At 35.2% G+C, this 13,937-nt stretch overlaps 1 protein-coding gene across 9 annotated transcripts in view; it reads left to right on the top strand.

Annotated features, from left to right (window-relative positions):
- CEP170 (centrosomal protein 170) overlaps positions 1-13,937 on the top strand; it is a 107,469-nt gene that overhangs the window by 56,458 nt on the left and 37,074 nt on the right. For 8 of the 9 annotated variants that reach the window (XM_075089377.1, XM_075089379.1, XM_075089383.1 and 5 more), the window contains exon 10: positions 11,127-11,276. The exons of the other annotated variant lie outside the window; for it this stretch is intronic. In XM_075089377.1, coding sequence (XP_074945478.1) covers positions 11,127-11,276 — 150 coding nt within the window. The remainder of the gene's footprint in view (positions 1-11,126; positions 11,277-13,937) is intronic. 9 annotated transcript variants of the gene reach the window in all.

The raw sequence follows: 13,937 nt of genomic DNA on the forward strand, positions 1-13,937 counted from the left end.
TAAATTTTATTCCTAAATCTTAAAGATATTGTCAGAGGAAGTAAATATCATTGCCTTGCGGCCAACTTTGAACAGGTTATTTATGTTTAGAGTTGGTGTGTCAGGTCTCTTAGAACAAAACAAACATCTTGGAGAATAACTAAAAAAATAAATTTTAACAGTTAAATACTATGTAAAAAAAATAAAAACCATCAAATTTTGTATAGTTTAGGAGAAATCTCTGGCTATGTTGTTAGGCAGAGACAGAGCAGAAGTCATAAGAAGATTTCCTAGTTGTTTCTATTTTAAAATATAATACTCATACATGTCTAGGACAGAAAACAAAACATGAAACTATCACAGAAGGAAAATGAGTATGGCTTAGGGTTTTTTAATTTGTTTTTGCTTAAGCAAATTTCATTTCATGATATTTCTGAATGGAAGGATTTGTCAGAATTCCCATTGTAGAGATGGTGATTACAATTTACAAACAGTTGCAGTCTTCAGCTGTTACCCACTGTAACTGCCTTCTCTCCTTAGTCAAATCATTAGCCAATGATATTTCTGCGTCCAGGTGTCCCAATGTCACTTAAATTCATAGAGAAGTATGAATTGATTAGTAGCCAAACAGGTTGAGAAAATAACTACATTAATAGGTGAAAGAAAGTTATGATTGAATCTATCTGTTGATGCTGGCTCTCTGTTTTTTATATATAGAGAGCTCTTTTTAAAATTACCATTGAGAGCAATTTCATCAATGTGTAAAAAGGAAAGGCAGCTCTTATGTACTACAAAGACCACCTTCAGTATCCCAGGCATAGTGTTCTCTACTCAAATAGCTTCAGAAAGCCACAACTCTTTCTAGCAGAGTAATACTCCTGTTGTTGCAGCCAACAGCTAAGTACAAAATAAAACAAATTCAGGATCTTGACTTCATTCAGAACATGTTTTCAGTGCTACTTCTATCACACAAAATACACGAGTAAATGGAGCACAGTCGTAGGATTTGGTTTTCCTTAACATCCAGCTGTTCTGCCCTTTAGGTGGGTTCAATGCTGTCTTCTGTTTACACTTCGCAATTGCTCTATATTTTGCACTGAGTTATAAATTTTCTTTCTTCTACATTTTTTAAATTATTAAATTTGTTCTGTTACAAGGAAGTTGTTCTCAGGAGTCATATCAGGTTAAAAAAATCTTCCTAGACCATAGAAAAGGTAAGTCTGTCAGGGGATGAAATAACTCAAATTTATGTTTCTGCAGTTCATCTTCCTTTTTGTTGATGTAAAAAGAGTGTGACTTATCAGGCTAATGAGTCTCCTTTTTTGAATAAAGCAAAGTACTACCAGTAACAAATTTTAATAAACAAATGTGCAAATAATTCTGGATATGTTTGGAATATTAAATACTTTGAGCCTATTGCAAGTCAATGAGTTTTTGGCAAGCTCTTCAGGGGTTTTCTTGGGGGGGTCTGGGTTTTTTTTCATTTGTTGGTTTTTTTCAGCCAATTTCATTTCAGGGTAGTTCTGAAGGGAAATACTTTGGAGAACTTCCTGTAGCAGAACTAAACTCTTCTATGTATGTGTGGGAAGGGAAGGAACAGAATAGAGGCTATATGTGTGTTTTGGTTCTCAGCAGCTTAGCTAACCAGGGAATCTAGAACGTTATAGCAGCTCATATACATATGGAAACATTGGGCTTAGATAATGTTTTCTTTGGTCCCAAAATTGGTTTCTACAGTTAGGTTATATTAATTTAAATTTCCTGATAAATGGTTTATTTTTTTCATTAGTGAAGTAATATCAGATCTCGTATTCAACATACCGATACCCAACCAGAAGTAAAACTTTGGAGAGGGGGAAAAAAAAAAAAAAAGAGAGAGTACCAAAATCAAACCTCAGTCCATCCTCCTGCCATCTTGTACCTGCTCAAGCAGAGGGGTTGGACAAGATGATCTCCAGAGGTCCCTTCCAACACCTATTGTTCTGTGATTCTGTGATCTTCAAAAATAATTATTCTGACCATTTATTGATTTTGTTTCCAGTGACAAGCTCATATTTTACATCATGTTTCAATTTATTTTAAATTGAAAAAGGATGCTATTTTAAAGTCTTTGTTTATATAGATAGGCCATGACAGTAATGATCTTGTTTTTAATATACATGCTATAATCTTTAATTTTACTGGATTATATACTGTGCAAAGAGTAGACGTAAAATATTATTATGTTGACTCAATCTTGAGAGAGATTCTTTCTTCCTCTTTAAAAATTTGGAATAACTAATAATTTTGGAGGGAAAGCTGTATTGGTGTTCATAGAGATACCAGGTTTTCTATTTTCATTTTCTACATCTTTCTGCTCATGATGATATTCATATTTCAGTTTGGTTTGACTTTTTGTTTTTGAGTCTGTGTATTTATTGGAAACTGTTCTGAGAGGTGACTGTAATAAGATGGAATCTCCTTACTCTTTTTTTCTCCCAGAGTGGGTCTGTTCGTACCATATTATGTGACTGGCTAATGCGTTTTTCAAGGATTGCGTACTTTTGAATGATTTTTTGTTGTTGTTTCTTTAAGTGTTCATAAAATTTGTTTACCAGATCTTGTCTTTTTTGCAAACCTTAAAGTTTTATCAATAATATTGCAGATAAGATGAAACATTGTATTAAGTATAAAATAACTGCTAAATGAAGAATTGTAGACTGACAAGTTTAAGATCAATGTTATGCTAAATATTTTGAAAGTAAGAGTGATGAAATCATCAGTAGGTATTCTATTACACTGTTACATTTTTACATATCAGTCTGGTTCTGTGAGAAGTATAGACTATTTTGGATGTTTTCCATCACTTGTAAATCATGTGCAATGCACACCAGGGATTGATTTTAAAACATGGAGCCATATATCAAATCAAAAACTTTTTTTTTTGAGAGACACATGCAAGGTTTATTAGAAAATGTATATCCTGAACTCATTTACTAAAACTGTCTTCACCCAAAAACTTATCTTTACAGTGCAAGTGGAGCGGGGGGGGAAATGTTTTTCTTTGCAATACTTAACATACATGTTGTTATAACTCCTGTTGTTATGCAGTTAACATACACATTATGGAACTCCTCTTAGCAAATTTTTGCAGTAGTACAAGTGACAAACTACCTGAAAAGAATTAACAGGCAGAGAGTAAGTTAGGAGAAAAAAAAAATCTTAGCATGTTTCAATTACTGTTTAAGGAACCAGGCAGATATATCTATTGTCTGAAAATCGCTTTCAGATCTTCTGTCTTTTCACACTCTCTGGTTTAATTACTTTTACCATTGCTTAGCAATTTCTTCTAGAAAGAATGCCTTTTAGCCCGACAGAGTGTCTTGTCTTGGTCGCAGAATGACCATATTTTATGAATACCGTGGTGAAAAAGTAACAGAACAGTTGAAGCCTATTAAATCATCTGAGCATATAAATTTTGTCAAGAGTTCAGAGTATGTTTGTAATCTTTTTTTCTTCTGAGGGGTGGGGAGGAGTCTTACAGTCTCTAAATTATTGTTGCCTTTTGAATTTGGAATTCTAAAGAAAACTAATTATTCACTGTAGCAAACAGCTACAAAATATGTATGCATGTAAATGAGTAATTGGTGTCTGGTAAAAGGAAGTTTTTAGACTTGGCAAGTTGATCCTTTTCATTTGCTTATATAGCTTTTTTTAATACCAATGTCTTGCATCTGATTCTATATCTTCAATATATAGTTAAAATGACATAAACAGCTTCTGTGAAAACCCATGGCTATTTGGGAGACACGCCCTGCACAGAACACAGTCCGTTTGCTTGGGGTGGCTAGGACAACTGCCAAGAACAAGCGAAAGCTATTAAAATCAGACTTCTCAGAAGCAACTGGGTTAAACACAGTTCATGCAGTAGCTAAACACAAAGTGAACTTAGGCATTGTACTCTGGTTCATCACATTTTCTCAAAGGTGGGAAGAAAATGTTTGCCTTTTGTCTTTTCCATTTGATTGGTAACTGACTTTTAACAACCAGTTTACTGGATGTTATGAATGTCTGGACTACCTTTTTTGGAAGAATTATGAGGAGCTCAGTCCGAACGCTAAGCACAGCATTGCCAAGATGATCTGCAGAATGGATCTGAAGCCTCTTCTGTTTCCCTGCTCCCTGGAATCCTCTCTTCTTATCAATCAAGCATCCTCTGAGTGTGGCTTATCTTGCTTAGCACATCTAAATGGTGTCCAAATCCTGCCAAATTCATGTCTCTTCCCTCTGGTTTTTGGGTTGTGGTTTTTTTTTTTTTTCTTGCTGGTCTGACTGTATCAGTTCACAGCTCAGTTTCTGAAATCTACTTTTATTCAACTTCCCTGTCAGTGAATGAATATATCAATACATTGATACAGTCAGTAATTAATAATCAATATATTACCTTGTCAGGCAATAAAATATACTCATCATCTTTCTTTCCCCTAGAAGTTTATGAAACATAATTGCTCTTATAGTTTACATTCCTATGACTACAATGGCAAATACCTTATTTCAAATTTAATCACTTGCTCCATGTTTCATTTTGTCATAGTCCTTTTATGCACTTAAATGCACTGTGTAGTACAGCCCCTTGTCCTCTACCTGTGCTCCACTTTAATTTAGTTTGCTTTTTTATCCTTTGGTCTTTGAATTCCCTTTTACATACTTTTTGTCTTTGGGTTTTGTTCTGTTCCTTGTATACAGATTGTCTGGACTGAAATTAGAATGATAGAATCATTAAGGTTGGAAAAGACTTCTAGGATCATCAAGTCCAGCCATCAACCCAACACTACCATGTCTCCTAAACCATGCCCTGAAGTGCCACATCTATACGTCTTTTAAATACCTCTAGGGATGGTGACTCCACCACCAATCTGGGCAGACAGCATTTAAATCTCCATCCTTTTCAAATATGTCTCCAGATTGTGTCTTTAACTGGTGTTAGGATCCAAAAGAATAAAAGGAGAATTATTAAAATAGTTCTAGTTTACAAATGCCATCATTATTGGATAGGTTCCTAGTTCTAGCTCTCTGAATTGCAACTGGAATCATTATTTGTTGGTTTTCTGTTAACAATATTACTAGTAATTGCTGCATATCCTTTATGTTAAGACTACAGTAGTAAGACTCTTGGGGAAACTTTAGAAACTCAAAATTTTAAAACTAGGTAGAATTCATTAGATTTGTATTTTGAATTAAATTTATGCTCCTGGTTTGTGTTACTGGTCTTAGAAATGCTTTCTAATGGTTTGTGTAGTAAGTATGCATGCAGAGCAATAGAATCCCTGTTCTAATATACATAATTTGCTATAAAACTGAGTGAACAGTTTGATGGTTGGACTTCATGATCTTAGAGGTCTTTTCCAACCTTAATGATTCTATGATTCTATAGGAGTCTCAAAGATGACCTTTTTCCATTGATACCAGTAACTCCAGTGATGATTTGGATGAGGAACCAGATCTGTGGCCATTAAGTATTGAGTAATTACCATATTGCAGAACTGCAGTGTGATCTTCATAAACTATGAAATAGTTTAATCTTCTGAAATTAAATAAAATTAAATATAAAGTTCCAACATCAGGAACTGTGAAAGTGTGTAAATGAGATACAACTGGAAAAAGTTTTTTCTTACTCAAGAACATTGAAGTTTATAAAAAGCACATAAGGAAAACATCAAGTGGGGGGGGGTTTTTGTTTTGGGTTTTTTTTAGCTAACCGATTTTCTTCCTTTTGATTCAGAAAAATGGTTCCTGTTGCCATCAATTTTTCTGACCAATTTTTATTTTAATTTCTAGAAGGTCACACATATATATCTCTCAATAAAGAAAAATGGCTTCTCTGGTTTTAAAGAGTCATTGTTTTTGATAATGAATCCTAAAGTCATTATACTGATCTCTAGTATAGTTTATCTGTGTTATAGAAGATATTAATTCATCTGTTTGGGCACAGGGGAGGGAGGAAAGGAGAGTGAACAAGACCCATTTCCAGTCACTAAAGCTGTCTTGTGTTAAAGCTGTGTTTCAGCTATGGTGACAAGCAGGCGTGCTCCGAGTCATGAGCTGTTTCACAAGGAAGTGCGTATGGCCTGCCAAAACAGATTACTCTGCTTTCTGCAAAATTAGCCCTTGTGGAAGAGGACAAGGCACGTGCTCAGACTTGGTCCTGTAACTCATGTTATCTCCAAAAACAAGCCACTACTTCTTGCAATGATTGTGTCTTGCGTGTGTTGCGTTACATATATTTTGTTAATTCTTGTTTGTTGTTGGATAAATAATTTTTTAAAAAATATTGATTTATGTAGAAAAAGTCATAGTCTCAGTTACAATATTGAAAAAACTGTTGCTGAGATACAGTGATGGAATTTATTAATATCTACATCAAGGTGGAATTGTTTTGCCATCAGTTACTTTGTACTTTGCCCCTGTATTTTTCACGCTGAGTTTGCATTCCAGCAAGTAACAGCATGATGCTTTGGGACTTGCTATATTTTTAGCCTACTGTTTTGTCCCTTTGTTTTACTGGTGGAACCACAGAATGTAAATGGTGTGTCACAGGGGGATCTTTGGAGACCATACCATTCGTTGCTTTGAAATTGAAAAGTATGTTTCAGGAACTCCCTTTTTCCCTGATGACTTGGGAGGCTTCATTATATGTCAGCCATAGTGCTGGCAGTTCTGCAATTGAGAAATTACTGGATTTCCCTTTGGGCTTTCTCAAGACTGACTCCTTGAGCTAGAAGGCTGACCTGAGATGCTAAGTTAGTATCTAGTATCGCTGTTATTAAGGATCATAGGATTATATAAGATGAAGAGGACCTTAGGAGGTCTCTAGTCCAACCCCCTGCTCAAAGCAGGTCAGACAGGGTGCCAAGGACTTTATCTATCTGGGTCTTCACACCCTACAAGGACAGAGAGTAAGCAACCTTGCTTGGCTGTCCTCAGAGTGAAACAGCTTTTCTCTATATCCTGTCTGAACCTCTCTTGTTTCAACTTCTGCAAGTTATCCCTTGTCTTCCTGCCATGCACCGTTGTGAAGAGCCTGGCTGTAATCTTGGTACATACCCCATAGGTATTGGGGGCTGCTGTTAGGCACCCCTAAAGCCTTCCCTTCTCCAAACTGGTCAAGCCCAGCTTCCCCAGACTCTCCCCTCAGGGAAAGTGCTCCAGGCTTGACTATCTTGGTGGCCCCTGCTGAGCTCCCTCTAGTTAGACAATGCCTCTCATCTATTGGGGGGACCAAAACTAGATGCAGTCTCTATCACGTGTTAATCCATTTGCTTAAAAGGTCAATTGGATTGCAGTTTAAACAAATTTGTGTTGACTACATTTCATAAACGGGCTTGGCTTTACAGCAGTGCTGTTGTCATTCCCTTGCCATTCAAAATGTCCTGATTTGCAGTGGAAATTGTTTCATGCTTCATAACAATGGAGTAGTTATTTTTAAACACCACCACCAGAGTTTATACAATGTTTCTCACATTACAGCTATGTGGCGGAGACCCTGCAGGAACCCCGTATAATGGCGCAGATTGGTGTAGGGTCTAGATTTTTCTCTGTCAGTCAGATTTCAGGGATTCTGTAAAACCTCTTATCCTGGTGTCTGTTTTGTAACTTTATGAAACTTGAAGTATTCAGGATGAAGTAATTTAGCCTTTCTGCTAAAATAGAGTTTCATAAAAATAAGCAATAATAGGACAGAGCAGGGCAGAAAACTTTAACTATCCAGAATGATTGCTTAGAGGAAGCTATTAGCTTGGAAGTATCTTTTTTTCTGGTAGTTTCATTTTTAAATGATATCTACTTTAAAAAACAGCATTAATGTCTTTTGGGTGTTTCGTTGGTGTTTTGGTTTTTTTTTTTAATATTTCTAGGAATAAGTTAAAAAATAGACCTACTCTCCCCATCCCTCAGACTCTTTCCAAAAATGCAAGATCATGTTTTATGGAAGTCCTTATTGCTTACAGTGATGTCAAAAAGTGTAAAAGACTTAGGAAGCTTCTTTTTTTCATTGACAGCTGCGTGCTGGATAGCTGTGATTTGAGACGGTTAGGAAAGTTCTTGAAGTCATAAATGAATTCCCTTTGCCTCCTTCACAAAAAAAAATAAAGCCATTCTTATTTTTTCAAACAACTCGCCATGTCCAAACCTGTATCTTGGAGTCTGGCTTCATCTTTTTCTTCCCCAAAACACAGTTAATCAAAATACAGATGTTAGTTGCTTCTGTTTAAAGCTGCATCTAATACTTCTGACAAATACAAGCGTTACAGAAACTTCAGTCTTTTTGTATGAATAGATAAGAGATGCAGCAATGGGTGTCATCAGCATTTCCTCAGGATTTGTTTGGTTTGGTTAAGTTACCTCCAAGACTTCCCTTAAATTATTTTGAAGTCAAGAAGATATTTAAAGAACAGAAATGTCTGAAGAATTGGAAGCCTTGAAGAATGTAATTCAGTCTTTGTAAGAAGATACAGGTGTCTGTCCTCACTCAGGATCAATCACAACAGCCCACTGTTTGCACAGATGCCTTATCATAGCAACCCATAAAGTACGAGTTGCATTTTACTAAATGGTAGAGAGACAGTTTCCAGCAGAAACCTTGAGGTTATTCTATGGCTGTTTCTGTGGAGGGTATATTCTAATTATTTGGTGAACAGTGCAAGTGGATCAGTTAATCATGAAATTCCTGAGAGTATTCATTTTCTGCAGATGTCTGACAGGTATGGAAGTGATGTTCTAAATTTTGTCAAATATAAAACATGAGTTGTTTTAGCTTTTGCATAGTTTTTGTGTTTAAAGTCTTAATTATGTATTCATGCCATTGTTTTCAAAGGGGGTTTATATATCACTGTTCTGAAATTTAGTCTTTGGGCTAGATGCCACTTTTGTGAATCTCTTCTTTCTTGCTGAGGAGCTTTACAGTTGTGTAGCAGTGGAACTTTGGCAGGGCAGGCGCAGGCACATACCAGTGCTTCTAGATGTAGAATGACTGTGTAGTACAAAAATACACATTTAATGGAGATGCTTTCCCTTTCTTTCTAATAACAATGTCCCCACATATCTTGCTGATCTTTTCTGTCCTATGATATCCCCACTATATATACAGAGGGTGCATTAGGAGTAGTATTAGGAGGTAAATCTATTACTTGGGTCTTACTGCTACCCATATTACCTTTCACAGAAAAAATAAGCAATATTCAAGTTTGGTTTTGTAGTTATTTCAGTAATAGAAGAAGAGTAACAAAATTTACTTAGATGGGACTTCAATACTAGAAAAGGTAAGCCTGAAAGAAAGAAGCTTTAAGTGCTGTTGATTGTGATACAAGTAAAGAAATCTGGCATGGCAAATGAATGTGCCACCGGATAATACTAAGCAATTTACAGGCAGCAATATACTCCTGTAGACCTGATTAGATATGGAACTGTTGAATTCATATTTTTCTTCAGGTGCTTATGTGATAAAATCAGAATTTCCTTTCATTTAAAAGAGTATGTAAAGCTCTGTAATCAAAGGAACTACATTAAACAAGGAAAAAAGTGGCTGCAGAATAGTGATATAGTCAAAGGAAGGAGGCAGTGGCTGATAACTGGTTTGTATCTTCAAAAACTGCTACAACTGTACAAATCAGAAGTATATCATTAAAGAGAAAACATACTTTTTTTAAGAAAAGAAATATTTATGAAATACTCTTAAGCAACTGATGCATAGGTTTATCTGGACATGATTTATCTTTGAATTGAAAACTGGGGAGAATTGCCTGGATCTTAGAATTACTGAAAGCAGGCTTTTTGCAGGAGAGCAAGACACAAATCCAATGCATTTGAAAAAGCTTCCTCAGTTTTAAATGTATGAATGCTATTGCAGTATCTTTCTGGACACATAGAAGAGCATAAGCAGGAGTTGAATGACAGGGTGCTTCATTTTTTTTCCTTCATCCGCTTGAGACACTAAGAACCATTATGGTCTGTGGCCATCTAGTGGTGAATCCATTTTAAATACACTAAGCTCGTTTAGAATTTTAATAAAAAAGTCTTTAGCTTTACTGTACAAAACTGAATTACAAAACCGTTTTGGCGAAAAAAAATCTGTCTATCTCTTCTTCACTAGTAATGTTTTTTACAGGTTGATAACATCTGTGAAGGTCATTTCCTTCTTTCCTTTTCTTTGTCTTTCTCTGAGACAAAGCCATTTTTTATGTTACAGTTTCTTTTTAGCAGCCAATTTTAATGCGTGTGTGTTTTCCATTTTTACTCTGTAATTTTTTTTTATTTCGAAAAACTTAGTAGAAGTTAATTTATAGGTTTTCTAGGCAAAAAGTAGTATATTTTATAAATATGTTTCCAAGAAACAAATATTCCTAAAATACATCAATTCTGAAAGCAATTCATAATCCTTAATTTGACAGACAATATGCTGGCTCTCCTGCTTATATCCTTATTACTAAATTGCCTTGATAATAACATTTTTCTTGTAATTTTCTGTCTGAGCAATGGTTTCAAATATCATAGGAAAATTATTCTATCCCAAGCAGAAGGCATTAATATAAGTATCAGTAGGAAACAATGTAGCAGAACAACTATGGCAAATCACATCTTGAATGAGATGAGGCTATATGGTTTGTGAGACCTGGTGGACTTCTAGCATCTGCTAAGTCCTTGACAAATGAAAAACTGAAATTTTGTTGGTATTAGAGGAATAATTCAATAAGCATATTAGTAGCAGAAGTAGTAATTTGTATTTCTTGTTTTTACTCGATAATGGCAAAAATCTGAAAATATGATGGTTCCAGTAATTGTGTTTTTCCTAATTGGGAAATGGGCTGTAAAATGGTTTTCATAATGCTTTTTGCTTAACCTTTTGTTTCTTCCATCGTGTCATTTTTTTCATATCTGACCATTCCAACTAGCAGTTCTTTGAATTTTCAGTGTTGACATAGACTTATGCTCTTTAATTGCTGTAGATATTTCTTCAATTTAATTTGTAGATTTCACCAAGATGACAGCTAAGCATAACACAACAAAAATTATTTAAACTCACTATCCAGCATGCCACCATCCATCCATTAACATTGAACATTGTATCAGGATGGTATTGGGTTAATGTATGTAATGGTTTGTTTCATTTTCAGGTATTTGGAGTGGATGACAGCCAGGATTATAATAGGCCTGTTATCAACGAGAACCAGAAAGATTTAGTAAAAGATTGGGCTATAAATTCTGCTACAGTAGTGCTGGAAGAAAAAAGACCACTGAGTACAACTGGATTTCTTGACACAGAGGTAGAATTTAATTTTTGATGGTCTTATTTTTTCTTCCAATAAGAGAGAGCACTAATAACTGACCAGTAAGTGTTAAACAGCAAACAAAACCTTGCCTAGAAAATATTAGCGCAGATCTATAAGTATTTTAATTTTCTTAGGCCTTTATTGCATTATCAAAACTTCTCTGTCAGAGACAGATGTATTACGTTGTGAAGGTGTTTTAAACTTTGCTGCCTTTCTGTGTGCACTAACACCAGTGTATTGGAAATGTAGCAGGAGCTTCCTTACAACATTATATTTGCAACACACATTTGCACAGTATATGCTTTTTGTAAGTTACGCAGCAGAACTGAGGAAAAGCTGATTATGTTTTATAGCCCAAAGCAAGTAACTGTATTAAAATTCAGAAATAAGGTATATGTATTTAATGTGGGATACAAAGTCAGCTAGGAAAAAAATGATGGATAATATATTTCAGATTTTTTTCCAAAGCCAGAGGACTTCAGTTTTTTACGTTCATGGTTTGAGTTCTTAAGGGAGATGCCACTCATGAGAAGTCACTTAGTTGCCTCATAAATAGAATAATCAGTGGTGAAAGATTAGGCAAAGGAAAACACCTATTCTTTACATAGGACTCAGAATATGCACACAAGCTAGATGTTAACTGTATTTCATATTGAAAGCTTGGAAGACATTCTGATATTGTTGAAATGTGTTGGGAACAGAACAGGCTCACACTGGAGCAGAATTTATCTGGTAACAGTAACAAAGCACACCACACTTACTTCTGCTTGCCATGGAAAACTGTTTATGGAGTATTATCCTGTAAATTAGAAAACTTTATAAATAAGCAAATTTTCTGGAATATATCAAGAGCTTAAAGTATGACTTTGTGTGCCTGCCATGCAGAGACATGTATTTTGGTATTTAGGAATCTGTTTTGTCCTAGAGGTGTGCTTTATCGTTGTTGTATTTTAGGTGCTGTGCAGTCTTGATACAGTAAGTATATTGCTGTATCTAGGTTAGTATCTTTGAATAGTTTCTTTGAGGTTACTGCTTCCAGTAGGTTATTGCCCTACAGCATGAGTATATCATGTGGAAGATTTTGACAAACTTCACCTTTTACCTTGCTGCTCTGCATGAATCTATAACCCCAGTCTGTCTCCTTTTTCATGCCTTTTGCAGCATTCAGCTCTTGTGCCGTATCAGTTTTCATGATTATTAAAAGTATTGATATTTTTTCCATTTCTGTAATTTCATAAGCAGCAGAAGAATATATGATTTGTTTTATAAACATAATTGAGCTTTCCAAGTGTCATATTTTGCAAATAACAGGTTTTGATTTTAGAATACTGAGAGTTCTGCAATCATAGGGCAGGTTTAAGAATCCTTCTGGCAATGGCACAGCAACACTTGCGTTGATTTAGGTTGAAATAACAAGAATGATGCCTTTTTATTACTGTGGATGCTGTGCTGTTAAAAAGGTCTTCATATGTTGGGAAGGGAATGGATTGTTCGGTGTAGTCTTAATTTACAAGATCACTATGAGGCATGATAGGTGAAAAAATGTTGTTGTTTGATAGGTAAAGGAGCAAAACTGGCATAACCAATGTGGATATAGCAAGAATTAGTGTAAGAAGAGATGAGGACAGATGGAGATTGAAAAAAAGCTTCCCAGAGAAAGTTAAAACGAGAAGCTGGTTGATAATGTATGTAGAAGTAATTCAGAAAAATTGAGGCGTGTTTTATGGTATCATAATGGAAAACAATCATGAGGATGACTATTGAGAGAAGGCTGTGGGATTTAAAGTCTTATCAAAACTTACACTCAGTTTGTTTCATCATTAGGAAAGGGAGAGACAGAAGTGTTTGTTTTGTAAAGTATGTGGGTATCACGTTCTCATTATATACAAACTTTTCAGCTTGTGGTTTTTGGAAGACTTACTGCATTCCTGAGCTGCAGATCCTAAGTTAGTAAACCTTATTGAAGATCTTGGCTAAATAGTCAGGTAACCTCAGGGTAGTCCAGTGTTCCAGGCTTGCATCCACTCAGACTGTGGGTGGACCTTGTTCCAGCTGCCCACAGTTGTACCTCTAGATGATTTAGTAGAATGAGGTGAATTCTGAACATGATTGACATAGAAAAAGCAAAGAATAAAAATTTAAGGTATTTCAATTAAGGAAGATAGAAAAGATGGCTTGGGAAATTACGAAGATTTTATAAAAATTATTTTGGGGTTGAAAGATTATTCTGAACTTAAATATCTTAACTTCACAGGGTTTGTGAAGCATTGTGAATAACGTGCTTGGAAAGGACCTAAAAATTGCTTTTCTTATAAAGAATTTCTTGGCTTTTCCTTTGATATGACAAGTTTTCGTATGTTGGAGTAGTGTATGTCATGATACTAAATAAAATGCAGAGTGGAAGTCTGACACAGTTGGATTGAGCCTGCATGCGCTGGTTCTTGCCTTTTCAATGATTACAGATAGGCAGTAAAAGTACTAAACCCATCTGTTTTAAATATTTTAAATGGTTTTATTTTCTATATTATAAGCTGCCACTTGCCAGCCAAGGTAAGTGTGATTTAAGAACAAAAATTGAATAACATAGAGAACAAAGAGAATGTAATTGTTGTTGTTATTATTTATTCTTACTATGTGAGCTTGATTAATAAAAAT

This window comes from Phalacrocorax aristotelis, chromosome 3 (genome assembly GCF_949628215.1).
Source record: "Phalacrocorax aristotelis chromosome 3, bGulAri2.1, whole genome shotgun sequence".
Taxonomy (NCBI): domain Eukaryota; kingdom Metazoa; phylum Chordata; class Aves; order Suliformes; family Phalacrocoracidae; genus Phalacrocorax; species Phalacrocorax aristotelis.